Source organism: Panthera onca, chromosome A2 (assembly GCF_046562875.1).
Source record: "Panthera onca isolate mPanOnc1 chromosome A2, mPanOnc1 haplotype 2, whole genome shotgun sequence".
NCBI lineage: Eukaryota > Metazoa > Chordata > Mammalia > Carnivora > Felidae > Panthera > Panthera onca.
The window spans coordinates 8,181,451-8,206,894 of record NC_138340.1 but is presented as its reverse complement, the minus strand read 5'-3'; the positions used below and the strand labels follow the sequence as shown (position 1 = coordinate 8,206,894).

The window sequence follows — 25,444 nt, the reverse complement described above, 5'->3', positions numbered from 1 at the left end:
CAGGGCTCCATTCTCTTCTGGAGGGTCCCAAAAGGCTTGTGGTGGCTTTCTCACCTTCTGCAGCTCCCACAGTTCTCTGGACCTCCTCATCAATGCCCCCATCATTCCACTCCCTGTACTCACCAATGCAAGGACTTTAGCAAAGACCCCGCATGACACTGGCCCCTTCCTGTACCCCCAGGGGCCTCACCATATACCTTGACAGCCTGATGCATTTGGGTACTGCTCCCCTCCCGCTAGGCATCCAGTGATTAGACCCAGAGATCCTGGGCTTGAAGGATTACACTCCACAGAGACTTTGGGAACAGCTCAACACGTGTTATAATTAATAACTTAGGCATGCCAGTAGGACAGACATACAGAACATATACCCCCAGGTACCCTATGCTCCAAAAACCCAGTTGGGCTGGTCGAGTCAGACGCCGCAGGAGGAGGAGGAAACTGGAAGGGTGTGCAGAGAATTCAGACCTCTTATGGCCCAGCTGAGAGCCACAGGGATCCTAACATCTCCTTCCTGGGTAGAATCCAAAGAGTGCTCCCACTTTCTGTCCAGCTTCCAGGACAATGTGGGCGACCCCTCTGTCACTCCTGCTCCTCTGTCGAGGAAGGTCCCAAGGCCAAGGATTCTCTTGGTCTCCTCTATTCAATTCCCTGAGAAAGCAGCAGCCAGAAACCCCAAAGTAGCTAGAGCGACCTCAGGCCCTCAAGAGAGGGGGCTGAATGGAGAGTGCACAGACACAGAGGGGCCCCCGATCCTCAGCCTCACTGGCAGGCCCGGAAAGTGCTGAATTCGGGGGGCTCGGGCGAGGAAGATGTGGAAGTGGGCCTTTTCCGGGGCCCGGAGTTGCCAGGTGTCTCGACGGAGCCCGAGCAAGCATCCAGCGTGGCTGGATCTTCTGGATTCATTTTCTTTGTCCATGGAGGAAAAACAGAGAAGAGTGTGATTTGGGGTTTCCGGATCTCGGGTCTCCCTACATTCTGAGACTGAGACTCCCCCAGTTCCTCAGGTCCCATTTCACACACCCCCACCCTCGCACACACCCACAGCTTTAGGACCCAGATCCTGCCTTCTGTCCTCCTGACTTCCTGTAGGCTGGGTAGGGAATCGGACAGCCTGGGTTCAAACCCCAGCTCCGCCCTGGCCTAGAAGTCTGACGTCAGTGGAGGAACCTGACCCCTCTGTGCCTCACTTTTTCCTTCTACGCAATGGGAAGAACGCTCATACACCCCTCCTAGAGTTGCTACAAAACATAAAGGGATTAAAGAGACAGAGTGCCTGGCACGTGGCAAGTACCAACTGTTAAGTGAACAAAACTGTTACCGTCATCTCCTCCCCTCCTGCCTGGGCTCCCACAAAACCTTCCTCAGAAGTCTGTCCTTTCCTCCGCCTGGGAGGCTCCTGCCCCAAATGCCAGCCAAGAAGAGATGAACTGGGGCTGACTCTTGGCTTCGGCTCAGGTCATGATCTCACGGTTCATGGGTTTGAGCCCCGCATTGGGCTCTGTGCTGGCAGCGCAGAACCTGCTTGGGATTCTCTCCCTCTCTCGCTGCCTCTCCCCCACTCACGAAGTCTCTGTCTCTCTCTAAATAAATCAATAAACATACAAATTAAAAAAAAAAAAAAAAGAATAGATGAACTTACTAAAACCAAACTTGGTAGCTGGCTGGGGTTCCATCCCAGTCCTGCACCTGCCTAGCTGGATGACCCCATTAAGGCCCATAATTAGCTTCAATGTTCTTGTCTATTAAAAAAAAAAAAATGTCAGGGGCGCCTGGGTGGCTCAGTCAGTTGAGCGTGTGACTTTGGCTCAGGTCATGATCTTGTGGTTTGTGGGTTTGAGCCCCATGTCTGTCGGCACTGACAGCTCAGAGCCTGGAGCCTGCTTCTGATTCTGTATCTCCCACTCTCTCTATGTCCCTCCCTGGCTTGTGCTCACTCTCACTCTCTCTCTCTCTCTCTCTCTCTCTCTCTCTCTCTGTCAATAAATAAATAAATAAATAAACATTTTTTTTTAATGTCAACTCCTGGGACACCTGGGTGGCTTAGTCAGTTAAGCGTTCGAACTTGGCTCAGATCATAATCACATGGTTCGTGAGTTCCAGCCCTGCATTGGGCTCTCTGCTGTCAGTGCAGAGCCTGCTTTGGATCCTCTGTCTCCCCCTCCCTCTGCCCCTCCCCCACTTTGTCTCTCTCTCTCTCTCTCTCTCTCTCTCTCAAAAATCAACATTTGGGGAAAAAATGTGAACTCCACTTCATAGGGTATTATAAAGTGAACATTAACCCTTCAGTATGGTAACCCAATACAAGCTGGCTGGAGAACTGTTAGCTGCTTTATTTTTATTGCAGCCAACAGCACAGCTTCTCATGCTTCCGAAAGAAACTAGAATTGAAATCAGGGACTCAAACCGATATTTGCACACCCATGTTCATAGCAGCACAATTCACAGTAGCCAAAAGGCAGAAACAAACCAAGTGTCCCTCAACAGATGAACAAAGAAACAAAATGTGCTATATACATGCAATGGAATATTATTCAGCCTTTAACAAGAATACAATTCTGACACATGTTACAACGTGAATGAAACTTGAAGGCATTGTGCTCAGTGAAATAAGCCAGACACAACAGGATGAACACTATATGGCATCATTTCTACATAAAGTGTCCAGGATACGGAAACCCACAGAGACAGAAAGCAGAGTGGTGGCTGCTGGGGGCTGGGATTTGTTAAGAATGAGAAATTAGTGTACAGTGGGGGGGGGGGGGGGGCGCGTTTCACTTTTGCAAGACAAAGTCCTGGAGATGGACAGGACAGTGGGGAGGGCTGCACACAATGAATGTACTTAATGCCACTGAACTGGACACTTAAAAAATGGTTAACACGGTACGGGGTGCCTGAGTTGCTCAGTCTGTCAAGCTTCCAACCTCAGTTCAGGTCATGATCTCACAGTTCACGGGTTCAAGCCCTGCATCGGGCTCTCTGCTGTCAGCTCAGAGCCTGCTCCGGATCTTCTGTCTCCCTCTCCCTCTGCCCCTCCCCCTTTCTCTCCCTCTCTCTCAAAATAAATAAACATTTAAAAATGGTTAAAATCGGGGCACCTGGGTGGCTCAGGCAGTTAGGTGTCCGACTTCGGCTCAGGGCGTGATCTCACGGTTCACGGGTTCAAGTCCCGCATCGGGCTCTGTGCTGATGGCTCAGAGCCTGGAGCCTGCTTTGGATTCTGTGTCTCCCTCTCTCTCTCTCTCTCTGTCCCTCCCCTGCTCATACTCTCTCTCTCTGTCCCAAAATAAATAAACTTAAAAAAAAGAAAAGAAAAGAAAGAGAAAGGGTGAGGATGTAAATGGCCCATTTTCACCTTTCCTTACATGTACACAAAGAAGCTACTAATGGTGGTTACCTGTATGTGTGGAGGAGACCAGTGGGTGGGCAGGGGTTAGTAACAGAAGGATACTTTACTATATATATAATTTTGACATATGGATAAATTTCATGATTTAAAAATATGTATTTTTAAAGTAGGCTCCATGCCCAGTGTGGGGCTTGAACTCACGACCCTGAGATTAAGAATCACATGCTGTGCTGACTGAGCCAGGCAGGTGCACGCCCCAATTTTTTTCTAATGTGTTTTGTTGTTTTTTTTTTTACATTTATTTATTTCTGAGAGACACAGAGAGACAGAGCACAAGTGGGGGAGGGGCAGAGAGAGAGGGAGACACAGAATCTGAAACAGGCTCCAGGCTCCGAGCTGTCAACACAGAGCCTGACAAGGGGCTCGAACTCACAAGCTGTGAGATCATGACCTGAGCCGAAGGTAGAACCCTAACCGACTGAGCCAAGCCCCCCATTTTTTAAGATTATTTGTTTTGCAAGAGAGAGAATCCCAAACAGGCTCCACACTACCATCCCGGAGCCCAACTCGGGGCTCAAACTCACGAACCGTGAGATCATGACCTGAGCTGCAATCGAATCAGACACTTAACTGACTGAGCCACCCAGTCACCGCCCCCCCCCCCAATTTTAATTTAAAAAAAAAAAACCTATAGAGTCACAAGAACTAAAATACTTTTTCTTTTCTTTTTATTTTTTTTTTTTTAAGTAGGCTGCACACCCCATGTGGGGCTTGAATTCACAGCCCTGAAATCAAGAGTCACATGCACTACTGAGCCAGCCAGTCTAAGATACTATTTATTTATTTTTAAAACATTTTTATGTTTTTAGTGTTTAGTTAGTTTTGAGAGGGGGTAGGGGCAGAACGAGGGAGAGGGAGGATCTGAAGCCGGTCCTGGAAGGACAGCGGAGAGCCCCAAGCATGGCTGGAACTCGTGAGCAGTTGACATCATGAAATCAGACGCTTGGCCCACTCCACTGAGCCAGCCAGGCGCCCCAGGACTAAGATACTTTTTAAACTTTTCTCCTTGTCTTCATCTGTTTCCACTTGTTTCATTGTAAATGTCTTTTTATTTAATTTGTTTATTATTTTTGAGAAAGAGAGACAGAGCACAAGCAGGGGAGGGGCACAGAGAGAGGGAGGCACAGAAGCTGAAGCAGGCTCCAGGGCTCCAAGCTGTTCAGCACAGAGCCCGACGCGGGGCTCGAACCCGTGACCCGTGAGATCATGACCTGAGCTGCACGTCTCGGACGCTTAACTGGCTGAGCCACCCAGGCGCCATGTAAATGTCTTTTTTTTATAAAAGGAAAAAGGAAAAATCACCAGGATGGTGCCTTGAGCCACGTGGCTTCTCCCAGAAAGTTTTAGAACTTCCCTGGCTGCCGGCTGTTTCTTAACAGCACAGGAGCTGCTCCGGGAGCTGAGACCGGGGCTGAACTGGCCCTTCCCTTTCCTTGTCACATTCGAACACCAGCGACTGCCGCCTGTGACTGGGGGGGCCAGTTGAAATGTCCACGCTCCTCTCTCCGGAACTCCAGAGTCCCGTCTCCGTCTGCCCTTGGGCATCGCCCGGTGGCCTAGCCTGTCTCTCGTCCCTCCAAACCTACTGCGCCTCAGGACTCCCCCACGCCTCCCTCCTCCTGCTCCCCCCGCCCACCATCCCATCCGAAGTCAGCGCCGTGTTTCCTGCCCCCTGAATTCCTGTCCCCTGAATCTACCGCCCTGTATCTGTGCGCTTCTCCCACCTCTGCTGCCAGCACGCGGGACCAAGCCACCTACCACTTAGCTTGTCTGGACCTGCACAGTCGCCTCTCTCTGGTCCCCGCCCCCCACCTGCATCCCCGCACCCCTCCGCGTTCCGGCGCGTCCACACCCCCCAAGTCTGTCCTCCCTGCAGCCGCCAGAAGGCGCCTGTGAGCACCTGTCTCGGTCACCTCCTTCTGCTCTGAACCCTCCATGGCTCCCACCTCACTTTGGGGCAAAAAGTCAAAGTTCTCCGCGGGGCGCCCCTCGACTCCTCACTTGGCTCCACTCCAGTTATCCTGGACCGTGCCAACCACGTGTCCGGAGCCTGAAGCAATCTTCCATAGCTACCCCCTGCTTGTCGCCGGTCTCTGAGGCTTCCTGGGGCTCCTATCTAAGTGAGAAGTGAGCTTCCCTCTCACTCTTACCCCGCGTGGCATCGTCTATCTCCGCCCATAGAAATTAGGAAGCGCTGAAGAATTAGAAGCCTTGTGCCGTTCTTGTCCCAGTGCTCCAGCCCGGGGGGGAATCCTGCCCTTTGTCCCACAAGGCCTGGACGTGGCTGCCTGCAATCCCCTGGGATTTATCAGAGCCAACTCTTGGCTCACAAACAAAACCCTGCTCAGCGATTCTAGGCTTTTCCCAGGACCCCTGAAGCTCCGAGACATCTAGTCGACCCGGCCTGGCGGAGGCCTTCCTAAGGTTAGGACGGTCAGCAGAAAACCAGAACCAAGAAATGAAATGACTTACCGTAGAGATGGCAAACAGGGAATTGTCAAAGGTCATATCTAAAATAGAAAGAGAAAGGAAAACCAGGGGCCAGTTTAAAATCCCTGCTCACCGCCCTCCGGGGGCCCTCCCCCTAAGAACACAGGCCTCAAGTCCACCGAGATGAAGGGCTTGGGATCCGCCTCCCAGCATGCTTTGGTCCCTTCCAGCCCATTCCGCAGCGTGAACCATTCCCAGCCGCAAACTGAACGATGTCCTTTTTCCGCTTGGAGCCCTCCCCCAGGGGCCCCTCGCTGCCCTCTGATAAATGGGTTTCTCCTCTCGACTCCCACTTTACAGAGCACCTCTCAGCTCCTCCCCCGACCCGGGGGCTCCTCCAATCGCCTGCCCTTCACCCAGCTACTCTGAACCTGCGGGTCTCTGCTTACAACTCATTTCCCCACGCCCGGGACCACCCTCCTCACCCCAGACAGGGTCCCACATGCCATCGACTGTTTTCCCACTGGAGTATGGGCTTGTGGGCAAAGGTCGTCTGTCTTGGTCATTGAGGGACGCCCCCCCCCCCCCAACGTTAGCACCTAGTAGGGGCTCAATAAATGTGCTGGAGAGTGAAAGAAGTAGCGGATGGAATTTCTCCGCGAGGGAGCCCTTCCTGAGCCTCGCAGAGCACAAACTGGCTGCCTCTCGCCCCCTGGTGGAAGCCTTCGGAATGACACGTTCTGGGTCACAAGGGGGGCTCCATTTAAGGGCAGTGCCAGGCATGGTCAAAGCGCCCAGCATGCCCCGGTGGACAGACGCCGTCCGTCCCCCGTGGAACGGAGCGTCCAGCGGTGGAGGCGAGTATTACATACACAGCAGGCAGTGATTACCTGTGTTTTTCCTGAGGGGTAAGAAGAATCATAGGGTGCTGGAGGCAATGTAAGTAGACAGCCCAGACCCTGTCTAGGAGTCAGGGAGGGCTCCCCGGAGAAGGTGGCCTTTAAGACCGGAGGGAGGAAGTATGTTGTAGGCAGAAGTCAGGACGACCACAGAATGAGGACGAGGCAAAGAGAGAAGGTTGGAACCTGGGGGGGGGGGGGGGGGGGGGTTGCGGGCAGGGGAGGGTGTGTTCTTGACCCTAAGGGAAGTGAGCAGCCGCGGAAGAGGTTCAGGAGCAAGTAATGAGGTCTGATAGAGCTTTGAAGGGGTGACCCTGACCCAGCAGGAGATCGGGGTAAGAAGGTACAGACCTGTGGTGGCGAAGTTGATCTGGGCCCAGCAGGATTCTCGCTCTCTGCAAAGGGATTTGGGAGGGAGTGAGGTTTGTTCCCGGAAGCCCCTGGCTCCACACTTGGCCTTCGCTCCACACCTTCCTTTGCATCCTCCCTAAGTCCCCTCAGATGGAAATTCTCTTGTAGGAGCCCCCCTGCCAGGTGAAGTCGGGATTCGATCCCTGGGGCTGCCGCTAGCTCTATGCCACTAGGCAGCCGGGGCGGGGAGGGGGCACCCCTCTCGCAGAGAGGAGAAACTGAGGCTGGGGCCAGTTGGGACATCCTGAAAGCCCAGGAACCAGGGCCACTGCCTACAGGTTGCAAGTTGGGCACAGCAGAGCCCCAGGGGGTGCCACTCCCCTCCCCCAGCACTGGTTAAGGGATGTGAGGAAGTCTCAGCCACTTGCTCCCTGTGTGACCCAGTCTCAGTCCTGAGCCTCAGTCTCCTTGTCTATAAAATGGGGCTATTTGGGGGCACCTGGCTGGCTCAGTCCGTTGAGCACCACCTCAGCTCGGGTCATGATCTCGTGGTTCATGAGTTCGGGCCCTATGTCGGGCTGTGCACTGACAGTGCAGAGCCTGCTTGGGATTCTCTCTCTCCCTCTCCTTCTGCCCCTCCCCAGCTCACATGTGCGCGTGTGCGTGCTCTCTCAAAATTAATAAATAAACTTAAAAAAAAAAAGCCAGCTTCCTCTGCGGCTGGGAGCTATTGCGGGCTCTAGCTGCAGTGTCCTAGCGGAGGGCCCTGCATACCCCACGTACTTTGTAAATGGCGCCCGTTCCTATTAAGCGGCCCTCCCACCAGAGGGCGCTGTGTGGAATGGGGCTCCTACCCAGCCAGGGAAGTCCCCTTCTGTCCCCAGAACCCAGCCATGCCTCAGAGTCCTTAACACCCCACAGGAATTTCTGCACTATACCCCCCCCCCCAACCCTTTGGTATGCATTTCCCCCAAACCACCCTCTGAAGGTCTCCAGAGATGATGGTCTCACCTTTTCTTCTGCATTTTTTTTACTTTCACTGGGGACAAAAAAAACACACAAGCATTTACTAGATTTTGGTCATGGTTGGATCCTGCTTGCAAACACACACACACACACACACACACACACACACAAGAATCCCAAGGCCCCCTCATACGTTTGTGACCCAAACTTGCCTTCTCCTCTGTCAACATGCCCCTCAACAGGAGAGTTACAGCAACCCCCCGCCCCTGACATAAGTAATGTGTGCGGGTAAAAACTTCAAACAAGCATGTAAAATTGTTGTTGTTGTTGTGTTAAATGTCAATCTCAGGGCTTGACAAGAGCTAAGGGAGGAGGAAAGGAGAGTTAGTGTTTAAAGGGAACGACAGAGTTTCAGTTTGGGCAGATGACGAAGTTCCGGAGATGGACCTCGGTGATGGTCTCATAACAAAGTGAGTGTCCTTGATGTTGCTGAAGTGCACACTTATAAAGGGTTAAGATGTTAAACTTTATGTTATATGTATTTTATAATTGAAATATATCTATCGGGACCCCTGGGTGGCTCGGTCCGTTAAGAGACCAGCTCTTGATTTCAGCTCAGGTCATGATCCCACCATTTGCGAGATTGGGCCTCGCATCGGGCTCTGCACTGACAGCATGGAGCCTGCTGGGGATTCTCTCTCTCCCCCTTTCTCTGCCCCTCCTTGCCGCCCACTCCCACTCTTTCTCTCTCTCAAAATAAATAAGTGAACTTTAATGTGTGTGTGTGTGTGTGTGTGTGTGTTTGTGTGTGTGTCAATTTCCCCTGCCCCCCCCCCCCAACATTGCATTGCATTCTGGAGGATTCTTCATGGCTAAGTTTTGGAGTGAGACCTCCCCGGCCGTGTGCCTCCATACTTCTAAGAAATGGGAACATTTACATGTTCAGGGGTTGCACGCTGGCAGCTGGTGGGCCATGCTTTCTCTGCCTGCTCTTACCTCTCCTGACCACCACGGCAATGGTCACCAGCCCAGCAAGGAGAAGGAGAACTCCAGCCAGACTCAAGGAGAGTGCCAGTATCCAAGCGGGCACTAGAGGAACACGAGAAAAAGAGAGAGGGGGCAGGTTACGGGGTCGCGAGGGTGAAGGTGGGACACCTGTCATTTCTCCAGATTACATGTGGGGATCCAGCCCTCCCCCCACCGTCCTGCCCAACCATTTGACGCTGGTGTAGCTGGACTGGGGATCTAGCAAACCTCCGTGCTGGTGAATTAGCATATTCCCCCACCCCCAGCCATGGTGATTAGTTCGGGGATGGGCATGTGGCCAAAGCTGAGCTAATGAGAGCTAATTCTGAGACTTTGGCTAGGCTACTGGGAAGAGAGGGTTACTCTTTTGGCCAGAATTACAAAGCTGGTAGGATATACATCTGGATCCTCTAGGCACATTTTGACACCATGAAGGAGAGGTCCTGCCTAAGAATAAGATATAGGAGAAAGCTGAACGGAGAGGTGGCACTTGATTCCTGACTTCTTTATGAGCACCTGGATCCAGCCATGCCTGAAGCCAAAACTGCATACCGACTTCAGCTCACCAAACCAGCACATTCTCTTTTGTTTCTGAAACCGGTTTGAGTCAAGTTTCCAGTGACTTGCAGCCTGAGGGTCCTGCTGGCTTCAGCTGGGTACCAGGGGGTCAGATGACATCCACCCCCAGCCCCATGGTGGACCCTGAGGTCCATGCAGAAATCAGCCACAAAAGCATGAAGCCCCAGCTTCAGAGTTTACTTCTCTGAAAGGGATTTGGCTGCCCCTCCCTGGAGAGAGGAGATCTCTCAGGGGAGACAGGAGGAGATGACCTGATCCCCATGGAGATCAGGAGCTAAGCCAGGAAGGGGAAGGAGAGACACATGCTTGGTATTCTCACACTGTTAGTCCTTGTTCATTCATTCATTTGGGGCAGGAGGGATGTTGTCACCTCCCCACTCTGAGACCACAGGCTCAAGGTGAGAGAAGGGGGCCTTTGATAGTGGAGCTCAAAGGCCCAGACTGTTCTGTCACCTCAGTGACTAGGCCTTCTGGAGGCAACAAAGTTCTCTTTTAAGTGGGGGCCTCTGCTAGCAACAAAGTTCTCTTTGCAGCTGGAATGTTCTGATTGATGGTGATGCAAAGGCTTTACCTGGAGGCTCCTCCCTCCCTCCTGCTCCGTCCTTGATCCGGAGCCCACACCCAGTCCCCTGTCCTGAAAAGACCACAGAAAAATATCAGCCTTCCCAGGGCTTCTGTCTCACTGAGACGAAAAGCCAAAGTCCTTAATGCAGCCAAAGGTGTAGCATGATCTTCCTCGCCACCTCCCTGCTCTCTTGTCCCCCGACTTTCCTCTTCGCCCGCCATGCTTCAGCCCTACAGAGGGCCTCTGTGTTCCTCAATCACACCAGGCGTGTTCCGGCCTCAGGGCCTTTGCACAGTCTGCTCCCACTGGCTGGGACCCTTTTGCCCCAGCTACCCACATGGCTGACCCCTCATTCAGGTCCTCAGAGAGGCTTTCCTTGGCCGCTCTCTGTATTTAAAATGACACCCTTGGGGCACCTGGGTGGCTCCTTTGCTTGAGTGTCCATCTCTTGATTTCCACTCAGGTCATGATCCCAGGGTCGTGGGTTCGAGCCCTGCATCAGGCTCTGTGCTGAACGTGGAGCCTGCTTGGGATTCTCTCATTCTCTCTCTCTCTCTCTCTCCCCTTCGCTCTGCCCCTCCCCTACTCATGCATACACACACTCCCTCTCTCTCTAATAAAAATAAAATAAAGTAAAATAAAATGACACCCCTTACCAGGCTGTATTTCATCCCTGCCACTTTATTTGTCTCCTGCTGGCACACTGACTATATATTGGACTCCTTGGTTATAGTCTGTCTGCATCCCCTCGGGATGTCAGCTGTGAGAGGGTAGGGATTTTGTTTCGCCAGCGCCTGCTGCTCTGAAGGTGCTCAAAAATGTTACGTGGCCAGGAGGGGAGGGTGAAGCAGAGTGTGGAGGTGTTAACGCCTAGATATCGGAGCCAACGGAACCCCAGCTCCGCTGCCCGCTAGCCGTGTGACTTGGGTGAGTCCCCCCATCTCTGATGCCTCAGTTTCCCCATCTGCAACATGGGGGGAATGGCAGGATGCATCGCGTGGGATGACTGAGGACTGACCAAGGAAAGGTGGGTGAGCGCTGGCAAGCCGGAGGCCTGGCTTGTCCCACGAGGCAGAGGGAACAGCATAAGCAAAGGCTCGGTGGTGAGAGAATGGAGCCCCAGGCAGTGAGGGGCCCGCTGGAGGGCCTTACCTGGGAAGGAGACACTCACAGTGTCACTGAGGTCGGACAGCTGCGGCTGTTCACCTAGAACCTCGTACTGGCAGTGAAACGTGCCCCCCGGAGCCTCCCTGCCTCCGCCGGTCAAGTTGAAGGTGACCCTCAGCTGGTCCGCGGGGGCCTGCAGGAGCTGTACCACCTGCCTGCCGCGGTACAGCGTGAAATTTGCCCCTGGGAAGCCCCCGGGGGCTACACAGGCGATGTGGATGGGGTCCTCTTGGCTGCTGGGGTGTGGGGGCACCAGCAGGATGGATGGTGCTGGGATGGCCAAGGAGCCTGGAATGCAGAAAAAACGGACGCAGGGTGAGTGGTGAGAGCAGAGGCCCATCTGGCTCCGTGGCCTTGGGCAAGTGGCTGACCCGCTCTGGGCCTTGGTTTGTATTTACTACCTGAGGCTAGTCATCCCACTCCGCTGCTGTGTTCAGGGGCTTGGGTACTAGCACCTGGTTGGGGGGGACGGTCACTGTTGCTGAGTCATTTTATTATGACAGCAGTGGTTCCCGCATAGCAATGCAATTATACCCTCGGCGCTTCGATCAACGACACTCACTGTATGTCAGGCCCTGTTTCAGGGGCCGGGGACAGAGCGGCGAAAGCGAACGACATAGACAGCTGGACATGCCTGCCTCAGGGGGGGCTGATGTTCTCAAAGATGCAAGAAACACTGTGCGCGCCCCAGACAGGATAATGGGAAGGCTGCCTTGGTTGGAGCAGCCATGGAGGGCTTCCTTGAAGAGGTGACACAGGAAGAGCTGGGGGAGAGCATTCCAGGCAGAGGGAGGAACACAGGCACATGCTGGGACAATGGAAAAGGTGTGGGGTTCTCTGAGAAGCCAGGGTGGCTGGAGGGGATGAACGGGGGAAAGAACAGGAGGAACAGAAGGCAGAGGGTTTCTCCTGTTTCCCAGGCTGTGGTGAGGAATCGGGGTTTTCGGGGTAGAGTTTCCTGTAGGAGGGACCAGTGTCTCCCCAGCTGCCCCCAGGCTCCTGAGCAGAGTGTCTAGCTCAAGTGAGATCTACATTGTCCAGTCTCCGGACCTTTGCCCAGCTACTCCCCCACCCCCCAGCGGATCCTCTTGGTGCCCCAGCCATGGAGGTAGCAGCCTGTAGAAACCAAGTGGGGCTGAGTCATGGGGCGTGGGCACTGCTGTCCCCGGTGGGGTGGGATTTCTGATATCCTTGATGGGGGGGGGGGGGGGGGTTGATGAGGAGCCTGTTAAGAGAAAGCCATGCTCCTGGGGTGTTTCCAAAGCCCTGGGGCAGATCTGTCAGGGCTCAGCCTCCTCCGGCACCTGGAGAAGGCAGCCCTGTGCGGCTTCCTGCCCCCAGAGCAGAGTCAGGTGGGCAAGGGTGGCGGGAGCGGGGCGGGGGTGGCACAGGGGACATCAGGCTCACCGGCTGCAAAGAACAGGACAGTCCAGGGCATCTCTCCTCCTGAGCTTGGCCAGGAAATCTGGCTGAGGCCAGTGCAGCCCACAGCTCACTGCCAACTCCTCCTGTGAGGCCAGAGCAGGGAAAGGAGAACCAGGGCTGATTTGAACGAATGTTTCCTCACTGGCAGGAAGTTGCACACACACAGTTGGCTACTGAAAGGGACTCTCTCCTCTCCCCGCCCCTTCCACGGATGCACATCAGATCCTGGCACTGCTCTGCACCTTGGTGGCCACTGTTCTGCAGAGATGGGAGGAGGGACAAATGGCTAAGATGGTCAGAGGTGTGTGTGTGTGTGTGTGTGTGTACATGTGTGTACATGTGTGTGTTTTCTCCTCCTGAAGAGGAAGGCAAGGACCATGGGCTATTTGGGAAACCTATGCCCAAAACACAAACCTCAGCCCAACCAGTTCCAAAGCTGAAATGTATATTTGGGGGAAGTTGGTAAAGCACAGTGGTTAGTGTTTGGTCTCTGTGACCTCAGGCAAGATGTGGCCCTTCTTTGAGGTCTCAGTTCACTGCTCTGGAGAATGGTGCTAAGAGTAGCAGGTATTAGATCCAAGGAACTCATGGTATGAAGTGCAATGCCTAGAGACGTGAGTGCTCCCAGTTTGAGGCCACAGGCTCGTCACCAGCCAGGTGAGAGGGAACCCTGGCTCCAAAATGAGGAAGTGTTACAGTTTACAGAATAAATTGCCTCCTGTTTCCAGCCCAGAAACTTCCAAATGTCTGTCTTACCAGTAAGTTTGCTTTGGTCTCTCTAAACATTTCTGTTCAGGTCAAGCGGGTCTACCTGGAGGTTTACCCCAGGGAAGGATGTAAGCATATGTTCACTGAACAACAAAAAGGGTCATTACTGTGGACTTTTCTATTTGGATACACAAAACTCATTCCAATGTCAGGACCTTTGTACATGCTGTCTCTCCTTCCTGGGACACAATTCTATTAACTTGGTAAAATTCTGGGGCACCTGGGTGGCTCAGTCGGTTAAGTGTCTGACTTTGGCTCAGATCATGATCTCGTGGTTCGTGGGTTCGGGTCCCGCTTCAGGCTCTGTGCTGACAACTCAGAGCCTGGAGCCTGCTTTGGATTCTGTATCTCCCTCTCTCTCTGCCCCTCCCCCTCTCACAGTCTCTCTCTCACTCTCTCTCAAGAATAAATAAACTTGAAAAAATTAATAAATTGTCTGGGGGGAGGTGGGAAACCCGGTAAAATTCCACTTCTGTTTCAAGTCTCAGCTTAAATATCACTTCTGAGAAATCTTTCCAGATCTCTCTGGACTTAGAAAAATTTCCTTGCTGAATTATACTACAGTGCATTGTGATGTTCTTTTATTAAACTTGGCATGTTATATTTTCAAGGAATTTGTCTATTTCCTCTAAGTTGTAGAACTTATCCGTATAAGACTGTTTGTATTCCCTTATTACACTTTTAATGTCTGTAGGGTCTGTAGTGATGTTCCTTCTTTCAATGGTAATGTGCTGTTTCTCTTTTTTTCTTGATTAGTCTTGCTAGGGGTTAATCAGTTTTATTAATCTTTTCAAAGTATTAGCTTTGGGCTTCATTGTTTTTCTCTATTTTCTGTTTTTGATTTCATTGCTTTTTGTCTATTTTTCTTTCTTCTATTTACCTTGTGTTTCATTGGCTCTTCTTTTCATAGGTTCTTAAGATGGAAGTTTAGAACATTGATTTTAAAACTTTATCTTCGTGTATAAGCATTTAAAGCTATATATTTCCCTCTATGTACTGCTTTAACTGCATCCCAAACACTCTGACATATTGTGCTTAAGTAGAAATATTTTATTTCACTTGTGAATTTTTTCTATGGCCCACACATTATTTAGAAATGTGTCAACTTCCAAACATTTGAGATAGCTTACTGTTAGTGATTTTTAATTTAATTCCTTTGTGGTCAGAGGACACACTCCATATAATTTCAGTCCCTTGATATTTATTGATTCTTTGTTTAATGGCCCAGCATATCTCAATCTACATTCTATATGCACTTGAAATGAAAGTACATTCTGCAGGGTTTTGGTATAATATTCTGTAAATATCCATTAAATTAGGTTACGGTGGTTTACAAAACATGCTTGAATTTATTGAATTCATCCAGCTCTCTTCCTTCCTCTCTTCCTTCCATGGTGCAGGGATGGGTCTGTGGTGCCTCTTGTGGTTTCACAATGCTTACCCCAGTGCTTGGCACACAGTAAACCACAACTCACTCTTTCTTTTTCTTCTTTCTCTTTCTTTCTTTTTTTCTCTTTCTTTCTTTCTTTTTCTCTTTCTTTCTTTCTTTCTTTCTTTCTTTCTTTCTTTCTTTCTCCTCTTTCTTTCTTTCTTTCTCTATGTTTATTTATTTTGGAGAGACAGAGAGACAGAGAGACAGAGTGTGAGTGGGGGAGGGGCAGAGAGCGAGGGAGACACAGAATATGAAGCAGCTTCCAGGCTCTGAGCTGTCAGTGCAGAGCCCTATGTGGGGCTTGAACTCATGAACTGTGAGATCATGACCTAAGCCAAAGTTGGACACTTAACTGACTGAGCCACCCAGGTACCCCTGAACCACAATTATTTCTTGATTGTCTGACCTGAAAGCCAAAAAATATTCATTTAGTCTATTTTTATTGCTCTATCCTGGGCGTGTAGGAAACAGAGTTAAGAGAGATTCCTGTCTTACCTATTCTACCAGTTGTTTAGTGTGTTTCATCAAGGGCTCAGAACTTTGCTAAGTTCCAGGGACACCATGAGGAATAAAAAAAATCTCCTGCCCTCAGGATGCTCAGAGTTTGGTTAGAGAGTCAGACAAGCAGACAATGAGAGTCCAGTTGAGGAAGTGCTATAATGGAGGCAATCACCAAGGGGGCGCTCCTAACCTGGCTTCAGCAGGTTCAGGGAGGGCTTCTGGGAGGAGGTGTTATCTGACTGCAAAAGCCTGAGAAGGAGACAAGGGAAGGACACTCTAGGTGAAGGGAATAATATATGTTAAAGTCCTTGGATGAATGTTAAGGACTCCATCCTGGGAGCATTTAACGTGGTGCACGAATCTATAACCTAGAATTCTGAATTCAGAAAAACAGACACACTTACCTGTATTAGTCACAGATAGCAGCCATAAGAGGTACAACTGAGGAGTCATGGGCAGAGTGAAGGGAAATCAGCAAGGGAGGCTGACTCCCCAGGGTCAGGAAGCTGTCACCAGCTCAGGCCTGAAGTTGCTAGGGAGGAAGGTAGTTGTGGAACTTGGAGAGGGCTGGAGTCGTGGGCTTTGGTAGAAGCATGCAGACCAACAGGGTGGGAGCCAGAATATGTACACCTACACCTTCCTCTCCTCCGGCCCTCAGATCTCCTGCCAGAGCCAACCCCAACTGGATGTGAGAGGGAAAGGCAGCTAAGTTGACCCGGTGTGTAGAGATCAGCCTCCAGAGCAGGCCAGGAAAGGGTGGAGAATGGCCCTGGGGTGGGGGTGGGGGACACAAAGACTGCCCAGCACACACTCTCAGAATCTTTTGGTTATAATTTCGGGGGATCCGTAGCCTCCAGAAGCTAGTTTGCAAACTCCCTATGGTTGTAAGAGCCCCAGGCTGACTACGGGGCCAGTGCTACAAGGGAAGAGGGACCCTATATATGTGGCCTGCACAGCTGCTCCCATCACTTTTCTGACTACTCCCCTCCCTCCACTCCACTTCCTTGCTGCCCCTTGAGCCCTCGGAGTACGTTCCCACCTCAGGGCACTGTTCTTGTTCTCTCCACTTGCCTCCTCTCCCTTCGACTTCAAATCTGAGATTCAGTGCCACCTCCTCTGAGAAGCCTTCCCTGACTCCACCCAGGTGAAATGAGCCATCCATCTACCACCTAGCATTTACTCTTTAACGCCTGTAACTACCTGAAGGCGTCTGAGTGCTGAGCTTGTTTGAGCTGGCTCCTACACTGGGATGGCAGCTTCATGAGCACATGAACAGAGTCTGTTTTATTCACAGTGTAGACACTCAGCAAATATTTGTTAAGTACTTGGACAGGGGAGAGTTTTTGCTCAGTCGAAGGACACAAGAGTCACCCATTCAGGGCCCAGGTGTCGGCAGAAGTTGCGGAGATGGTAGCTCCGAGGGCCCGTCCCTGCGCAGAAGCTTTGACAAACTGAGCAAACACAGTCACAATCAACTTTATCTGAACTTTGGAAAACAGCCAAAGGTTTATGCCAACCAAGTGAACACTGAATCAAAACAAAAAGGAACCTTGAACATGGGAGGAAAGCTCCGTGGTGTTTTCCCCACCCTGCCTTCAGCTCCTTCCCAGCATGGTGGAGGTCTTGAGGACAGCAGCCCATGTTCCCAGTATGGGGCTCCAGTACCTGGGTCTCTGAGGTTGGCAGTATTGCGTTTGTCCGTTCTAACATGTCTGAGGGCTACCTGTGGGACAGACTCAAGGCGCTTTGTCTGTTGAACTCAGAATGCATTCCTGGAAAATAGTGTAAGGCAAAGGAGAAAACCCACAGCCACCTGGGGCAAAATGCTGTCACTGGGGACGACATTAACCAATGGTTTCACTAGCAAAAATGGGTTTATTCAGGAAAAGCACAGAGTTGCAACTAAGGACAAGCAAGCTGAAGCAAAAGCATGGACAGGCCTGGAGAACGAAGAAGAGGAACACTCTTTTATAGAGGAAAGGGGGGAGTCAGGAAGGCTGTTATGAACAAGAGGTCCATTGGATTAAACTGGGAGTTGGAAGTGTAGCGATGTTTCATTGGTTGAGTGGTGACAGTGTCTCATTGGCTGGGCTGTTACCAGGAGGTAGTAAAATCAGGTAGGAAACTATCAATTTGCAAGGTTTCTCTCTTCCTGTCAGGTCTGCAATGAACAATGAGTGGTAGGGTGTGAGCATTAGCCCTTCTGTCCTGATTCCATCTAAAAAGTTTTTTTCTGTTTCTTTTTGAGAGAGGGAGGGCATGAGTGGCGGCAGAGCAGAGAGGGAGACAGAGGATCTAAAGTGGGTTCCGAGCTGTCAGTGCAGACAGAGCCCAATGCGGGGCTTGAACCCACGAACAGTGGGATCATCACCTGAGCCTAAGTTGGGCGCTTAACCAACTGAGCCACCCAGGCTCCCCTCCTGACTCCATTTTAAAGGAGGTTTCCTTTTATTAGATTTTCACAATAGGCGTGCCACAAGCTAGGAGAAAAAGCTGGGGTGAGCATTTCTCTGGGTAGTTTGGACATTCAGAAGCACCCATATATCCTGGGGGATTGAGAAAGCAATGTGCATGCCCAGGGCAGAAGTGCTCAGAAGAGACTGGAGAAGACTCTAAGCTTTCTGGCTCATCTCTAGGCTCAGCACAAACAGGAAGTGAAGGCCAAGGCAGAGTTGTAAATGCCTGAAAAAGCATTGAGGGAGTGCCCCAAAATAAATCCGGGGAAGTTTTTGTTTTTCTTTCTTCTGCTTGCTCTCTAGAATATATAAATAACTCTTGTAACTCAACTACAAAAAGACAACGCAATTTTAAAACTGGCAAAGGACTTGAACAGACATTTCCCCAAGAGATACAAATGGCCAAGAAGCACCTGAAAAGATGCCCAACATCAAGGAAATGCAAATCAGAACCACCATGAGATTCCACTTCACACCCATTAGGATGGCTATAATGCAAATAAAATAGAAAATAGCAAGTGTTGATGAGGATGTGAAGAAATTGGAACCCTCATACATGGTTGGTGGGAATACAAAATGGGGCAGCCACTGTGGAAAACAGTCTGGGAGTTCCTCAAAAAGTTCAACATAGAGTGGCGCCTGGGTGGCTCAGTTGATGAAATGACCGACTTCGGTTATGATCTCGTGGTTCATGGGTTCGAGCCCTGCATCAGGCTCTGTGCTGACAGCTTAGACCCTGGAGCCTGCTTCAGATTCTGTGTCTCCCTCTCTCTGCCACTCCCCCACTCCTCTCTCTCAAATAAATAAACGTTAAAAGAAATTAAAGCATGTGTGCCTGAATCCTTGTCTCAGGCTCTGCTTAAAAAAAAAAAAAAAAAAAAAAAAGTTATATATGACCCAGCAATTCCATTCCTAGGTGTATACCCTAAAGAATTAAAAATAGATTCTCAAACAAATACACATACACATACTCATAGCAGCACTATTCACAATGTCCAAAAGATGGGAGCAACCCCAATGCCCATCAATGGTTGAATGGATAAATGTAGTATATCCATACAATGGACTATTATTCAGCCATTAAAATGAATTAAATATTCATGCTAGGAGGAGGAACCTCCATTATGCTAAGTGAAAGAAGCCAGACACAAATGGTCACATATTTCACTTACATGAAGCATCCAGGATTGGCAAATTCATAGAGGCAGGTTGGTAGTTGCCAGAGCTGATTGGGGGGGGGGGCGGGGGGGGCGGGGAGCGGATGACGTACAGGCTTAGCGGGTACAGGGTTTATTTTCTGGCTGATGAAAATGTTTTGAAAGTAGATAAAAGTGGCAGTTGCACAACATTGTGAATGTAATAAATGCCACTGAATTACTCACTTTAAAATCATTAATTTTAGGGGTGCCTGGTGGCTCAGTCAGCTGAGCATCTGACTCTTGATTTTGGCTCAGGTGGGATTTTGGCTCAGCCCCCCATTGGGCTCTGTGCTGACAGCACAGAGCCTGCTCGGGATTCTCTCTCTCCCTCTCTTTGCCCCTCCCCTGCTCGCATTCTCTCTCTCAAAATAAGTAAATAAACTTAAAAAAAAAAAAAATCACCCATTCTCCACAACTACTTCAAAACGTCCAAGCAGCGAGTCTGAATGACAGACAACTGGGGAAGTGAAAAGAAATAACTAACATTGACTGTCCATGATCTTTGACGTAACCAAGTGGTGTTACTTCCCCAAGTTCTCCAAAAGCCTGAGAGGACAGCCATCAGCTGTATTTGAAGAGTAATTGTCACCAAACGCCAACCACTCCGAGGCCTGTCTTTAAAGACTCAACATTTCCATCTAAACTTTTTTTTTTTTAATGCTAGATAGAATCATCAATCAGAGTCCGTTTCTACAGTGACTCTGCTTATCTGTCGGCTTCCCAGAGGGAGGTCGCCTCCAAACACTCTAAGCCAAACGGGGAGAAGAGGTGGGCGACAAGCCTGGAAGGCAACAGATAATATTTACCGAGGGCCTATACCGTGCTAAGCGCTAAACAAGCATTCTCTCATTTTTTAATCTTCAACAACAGCCCAGTGAGATAGGACGAGTATCACCCCCATCTTATGGATGAGGATACACAGGCCCCGCACGGTGATGTCTTCAAGCCAAGGGTCGGGGGTGGTTGGAACTAGCCTTCGTGGCTCCCAGGCCCACACCCTCTTCTTTCAAGCAATCTGGCTGTCGTTTTTCTTACCCTGAACCACTTCAGTTACTCTATTTACCTGCTGGTCCCCCAGAGTTTGAGACCGTTGGTGTGTAGGGAGGGCTAGGCCCCTGTACTGGCTCTAGGCCAGGAAAAATGAGCGCTAGCCCAAGGGTTCCATCTCAACTCTCACAGCCGCCCTATGGGGTGGTCGTTCCATCACTCCAACTACAGACGAGGAAACTGACAAAGCGACAGGTCTAAGGAATAAAGGGTGAGACTCCACAGACAACACGGAGCCCACATCAACACTAAAAGGTCTTCCTGGCCCAGGGAGATCATTTTATACTTGAGCCCTACGGATCGCGTACAGGCCCATTCCACCCAGACAGGTTCGCTCAACGGTGGTAGCGCGCAGCTTACTCTGGGAAAACTTCAGGGAGGGGCCTTAGAAGGTCCCGGCCCACCTCCGACTTAGTTGTCTTAACTTTTGCCTGAGGAAGATGCACCATCATGGTACTTATTTTTGTCATTTTTTTTTTTTCCCATCATCGGTTGAGACTACAGCCGGAGGCCACTCAGGAGAAAAAAAAACAAAAACCTCCAGATGATCGAGCGTTGTTAGGCACATCGGGCACTCATTCGGGCAGCTAAGCGCTCAAGGGGCCCTTCATTTTTCTCTTTGCTGGTTTCACGGAGCGGCTGCCAATGAGCTCCGCCGAGTAGCAGAAGGGGCAGGGCTAGCCCTTAAAGGAACCACGACCTCTTAGCAGACCGGAGGGTGACCCGGATGATGGCGGCCGGAGCGGCCCTAGCCTTGGCACTGTGGCTACTACTGCCGCCGGTGGGGGTGGGAGGGGCAGGGCCACCGCCGATCCAGGACGGCGAGTTCACGTTCCTGCTGCCTGCGGGGAGGAAACAGTGTTTCTACCAGTCAGCGCCTGCCAACGCAAGCCTCGAGACTGAGTACCAGGTAGAGGGTCCCAGGTTGGGGAGCCAGCGAACAAGCGGAGCCTGGGTGAGGGGGCGTGGCCAGGCAGCTGAAGCGAGGCATGCGTTAGAGGGAAGGGGGAGGAGCCCGTGCGTAAGAGCGCGGGGGCGGAGCTAGAGAGGGCGTGCCGGAGCTGGTGGAGACGACGTGCAGAGCGAAGGGGGTGGGAATAATGGCAGGAGGCGGGGCTAGAGTGAGACACCCAGAAGGGGCGGGGCCATAGGTTATAACGGGGAGCCTTTCACGGGGCGGGAACCTCCCGAGTGGGCGTGGCCAAGAGTTTGCGATGGCCGGAGTCGGTGGGTGTGACCAAGACGCGCCACAAGAAAGGGCGTGGTCAGCAATAGGATTTTTCAGGGGTTGGGTTAAGGAAAGCTGGGCCCTGCCCCCTCATTTGGTGTGCGGCCAGGTAAACGTCGATCAAGGATTTACGACGCGGGCGTGACCAGATGAAAGAGCCAGACCCAAAGCGGTCATATCAATGAAGACAGAGCCAAGGCTAAGGTCTACCTGGGACAGGTCGGGCAGCACCAGGTCACAGGTGTAGATGTCAGGGCTTAGGTAGCCTTCTGGTGATCTGTATGGGTCTGGCTTTCCCTGGCAGCTGCTCTTGGCCTACCCCTAGCCCTCCACCCTCTCTTACCTGCCCTCCCAGGTGATCGGAGGTGCTGGACTGGACGTGGATTTCACGCTGGAGAGCCCTCAGGGCGTGCTGCTGGTCAGCGAGTCCCGCAAGGCAGATGGGGTGCACACGTGAGTTCAGTCCCACTGTCTGCCTGGGTTCGGTTTCAGCCCTGCCCCTCCCCAGTGGCCTCAGGTTACCACCTTCCCTGCCTCTCAAGGTCCAGCTGGTGGGCCACTCAGGGTCACGTGTATCTGTGTGTCTTTCTTCCAGAGTGGAGCCCACGGAGGCCGGGGACTACAAGCTGTGCTTTGACAACTCCTTCAGCACAATCTCAGAGAAGCTGGTGTTCTTTGAACTCATTTTTGACAGCCTGCAGGACGACGAGGAGGTTGAAGGCTGGGCAGAGGCCGTGGAGCCCGAGGAGATGCTGGATGTCAAGATGGGAGACATTAAGGTGCGCTCAGACTGAACTGGGGCCACTCATCCCACATTTCCGGCTTTTGGGCAGCCGCGCTCCCGTTCTTCCACAGAGGCTGGGGTCCGCATTCGCCTGACCCAGCCTCCCTGGTGCCCCCACCTTAATTATGTTAATAGCAGCTCACAGTTAAAATAATACATTTCTAGGTGTAGGAGGGCTTAAATATCTCATGAAATCTCCGCATGAAGTAGGTAGTGTGTTCTCAATGCCCCATTCTAACTGAGGCACAGGATGGCTAAGGCCACGCAGCTAGCAACTGGCAAAGCGAGGATTTGAACCCCGGGCAGTCTGGCTTTAGCAACTGTGCTGTTGACTACTACTAAGTACATTTTTTTCACTTATTTAGGCATGTAACTCTCACAGCAATTCGGAGGGAACAGAGGCCCAGAGAGGCCAATTAGCTTGCTCAAGGTCACATAGCCACAGAGAGCAGATTTAAGACTCACGGCAGCCTGGCCACAGAGTCTGTGATCTTAGCTCACCCCATTCCCCCTGGTTTTATTGGTCTCTGCTCCCTGAGAGGCGGAGGCCTGACCCTGTCCCTCTCTCTGCCCCACAGGAATCCATCGAGACCATGAAGACCCGGTTGGAGCGTAGCATCCAGATGCTGACGCTACTGCGGGCCTTTGAGGCACGTGACCGCAACCTGCAGGAAGGCAACCTGGAGCGGGTCAACTTCTGGTCTGCTGTGAACGTGGCCGTGCTGCTGCTGGTGGCCGTGCTACAGGTCTGCACGCTCAAGCGCTTGTTCCAGGACAAGCGCCCTGTGCCTACGTAGCCCCGGAAGGAAGAACGGGGAAAAGGGCAGCAGGGTACACGTGTGTGAGACATGGGGGTCCCTTCCCCAACTGAGTTTCCTTCGGGAGGGGAGGCTATACAGTCAGGGCCAGAGGTGTGGCCCTCAAGTGTCCTCTCCCTTGGAGGGGCCAGGCAAGAAACACTTGTTGGCTTGGCTGACGGACCTGGGCCCTCCGGGAGGGGCAGCTCAGTGGCTGTACCTGCTCTCCTGGAAATGGTGCACGGACGGGGGCACCGCAGCATTTGAATGCAACCCTTGGGTGTTGTGGCTCGTCTCCACGTCCCCTGCTGTAAATGTGTGTGCCTTAGCCTGAGTCTTCCAGCACTGCACTGGCACTAGGTGTGGGATGGGGCCCGGGAAGCAAACTCTCCCTTCCCTTCCCTACTGGCCTTCTGAACCAGGTTGTGGTGGGAGGGGGCTTGCTGTTTGTAGGGCCCCGTGCCTTCCTTGGTCTCCCCATCACCCCACCAGAGGCCTGTTCCTGCTGCTGCTGGGGGTGGCTCCGGGCTGGGGGCGACCCGCTGACACCAGGGGCTGGGAAGGAGACAACAGTGCTCTTGCCAGGACAGTCACTTTATTGCGAGAAGGAGCCCAGCCCCTCAGCCCAGTGCAGGGGGGAGGCTCACGGTGAGGTCTGGTAACAGAACTCGAGGAGTGGAGACTGCGAGACCATCCGCCCCTGCTGCTCTCTCTGCGAGGGCCCCGGGCAGAGCTGAGGGGTGGCCCAGCCAAACCTTGCACAGGAGCCTCACGGAACAAAGGGTGGTCTGGCCTGGGCACTGAAGTCAATAAATTATGGTCAGAAAATCACAGAGCCTGGTGATTGGGGCTCAGGGACACCAGCCGGGACAGACCTGGCCCCAAGGGGGCAAACCAGGCAGGCGGGAGGGGTCTCCCACGAAGTTCAGAAGAAAGGTCGGGCGGGAGCCGATGGAGGTGGTCGCCTGGGCACAAGAGAAAAATCAGAAAGCAAAGTTTAACTGTGACCGGGGCTGGGCCAGCAGGCCTGGGACCTGAGGGGGAGTCCTTAGGACTACAGCAGTGGGGAGGGGTCCTGACCACTGCGGTTCGGGGTGGAATCCTCTCTCCCCTTAGTGATTCTGATGCCCACCCTAGGCCTGCATCAGGGTCTCCACACCAGTGAGTTAGGGGCCACAGCCAGGCCCGTGTTAGTATGTGTGGAAGGGGAGCGGGGAACATTTGCCCCCACTCCTGAGGTATTAAGGAAAGAAAGGATCTTCCCTTGAGAGCATGGTTGTCTCTGGAAGAAGTGAACCCTCTCGCCAAGAGCAGAGCCCCGTGAGTGAGGTGTGAGAGCCGGGGGTGGGAGGGAGGCCTGCTGGGGGGGGGGGGGGGATGGTGAGCAAGTCCACAACCTCAGCCTGACAACACAAAAGGCCCACACAGCAGCCACTAGAAGCTTCTTCCCTTTATTTTAGTTTATTAATAGGATACAGAGTGCAGGCACTTACAGTGGTCAAACCGAGCGAGGAGCGAGAGCGAGGTCTGCTCAGTGATGGGCCACCTGGGGCCCACCCCGTGGGGGAGGCCTGGGTAGGAGCCAGGAGCCCCTCAAAGCCTCCCCACTCACTCAGCCCTGAGCCCAAGCCACCCCGGAGACTTGGGGGAGGGGGGGACCCAGGGAGGAGAGAGCGAGGCCGGCAGGGCTGAGGCTTCAGGACCTGGCAAAGGCACCTCCGGCAGCCGAGGCCGAGGAAGGAATATTTACAACTCAGGCAGGGCGGGCAGCGCTGGGCCTGCTGGGCCTGGCTTGCTGCCGGGAGCTCCCGCTGCTGAGAAGCGGACATGCTCCTTGGGCCCCAGGAAGGCCTGGGGGATCCAGGCACTCCGGGTGCCTCTATTCTCAGCCTTTCCTGGCCAGAGAAGCCCTGGGCCAGTCCCCCACCCCGGCCCGAGTCCTCATTCGAGATGGCGCCCAGAGTGCGTTCCCTCCTCTGCTACCCCGAGGCTCCATCCCCCAAAGTGCACCACCCCGGCTCCCCCCCTCCCTGCCCGGGGGCTCCAGGGCCCCTTCGGTCAGTGCTGTGTGCAGCAGACGGGGATGGGGGCCAAGGTTAGGGAAGAGTCAGGGGCTGCCCGCAGGGAGCCTGGTCCTGGCACGCGGACGACGGGGCCAGGGGCAGCGGAGGGGCCCAGACCGAAGCTCCTGCACCGCGGGTGTGCGAGGACCCCCTGAGAACACGCCCCCCCTGCAGCCGCAGCCTAGTCGAGCAGGGATGGCTCGGCTGGGCGGATAATGGTGGGCCGGCTGGGCGCAGCAGGGGGTCTTCTGCTGCAAAGAGAATAAAGACAGACGGGGAGGGGGAGGGGGGAGATGGCAGTGAGGCCATAAGTAGGATGAGGGAGAGGAGCCCGCCCCCCGCCACATCCCCC

The 25,444-nt window shown here is 52.6% G+C and overlaps 3 protein-coding genes across 15 annotated transcripts in view; 1 reads left to right on the top strand and 2 right to left on the bottom strand.

The window, feature by feature from the left end:
* Positions 1-303: 303 nt before the first annotated feature.
* CA2H19orf38 (chromosome A2 C19orf38 homolog) lies at positions 304-20,862 on the bottom strand. 5 transcript variants are annotated; one of them, XM_078443406.2, is made up of 10 exons: positions 20,237-20,862; positions 15,923-16,050; positions 12,800-12,900; positions 11,378-11,680; positions 9,052-9,144; positions 8,101-8,128; positions 7,090-7,133; positions 5,882-5,919; positions 1,643-1,742; positions 304-909 (listed from the first exon to the last, which is right to left on the bottom strand). In XM_078443406.2, the coding sequence occupies exons 3-10, from the start codon at positions 12,828-12,830 to the stop codon at positions 704-706; spliced, it is 843 nt and encodes a 280-aa protein (XP_078299532.1). In that variant the 5' UTR covers positions 12,831-12,900; positions 15,923-16,050; positions 20,237-20,862; the 3' UTR covers positions 304-703. The 5 variants fall into 5 exon arrangements, with proteins under 5 accessions (XP_078299532.1, XP_060486226.2, XP_060486227.2 ...); XM_060630243.3 differs by lacking the exon at positions 15,923-16,050; XM_060630245.3 differs by lacking the exons at positions 1,643-1,742; positions 15,923-16,050; positions 20,237-20,862 and adding an exon at positions 5,560-5,697 and having other exon boundaries at positions 809-909; positions 12,800-13,055.
* Positions 20,863-20,867: 5 nt separating this feature from the next.
* TMED1 (transmembrane p24 trafficking protein 1) lies at positions 20,868-23,862 on the top strand. The gene is made up of 4 exons (XM_060630237.3): positions 20,868-21,130; positions 21,804-21,901; positions 22,044-22,227; positions 22,811-23,862. The coding sequence occupies exons 1-4, from the start codon at positions 20,948-20,950 to the stop codon at positions 23,027-23,029; spliced, it is 684 nt and encodes a 227-aa protein (XP_060486220.1). The 5' UTR covers positions 20,868-20,947; the 3' UTR covers positions 23,030-23,862.
* Positions 23,606-25,444, bottom strand: part of DNM2 (dynamin 2) — an 89,106-nt gene continuing 87,267 nt past the window's right edge. For 6 of the 9 annotated variants that reach the window (XM_078443392.2, XM_078443396.2, XM_078443393.2 and 3 more), the window contains one exon: positions 24,465-25,343. In XM_078443392.2, coding sequence (XP_078299518.1) covers positions 25,274-25,343 — 70 coding nt within the window. In that variant the 3' untranslated portion in view covers positions 24,465-25,273. Of the gene's footprint in view, positions 23,995-24,464; positions 25,344-25,444 lie in introns of those variants that run through there. The other 3 variants (XM_078443395.2, XM_078443394.2, XM_078443398.2) reach the window with 2 other exon arrangements.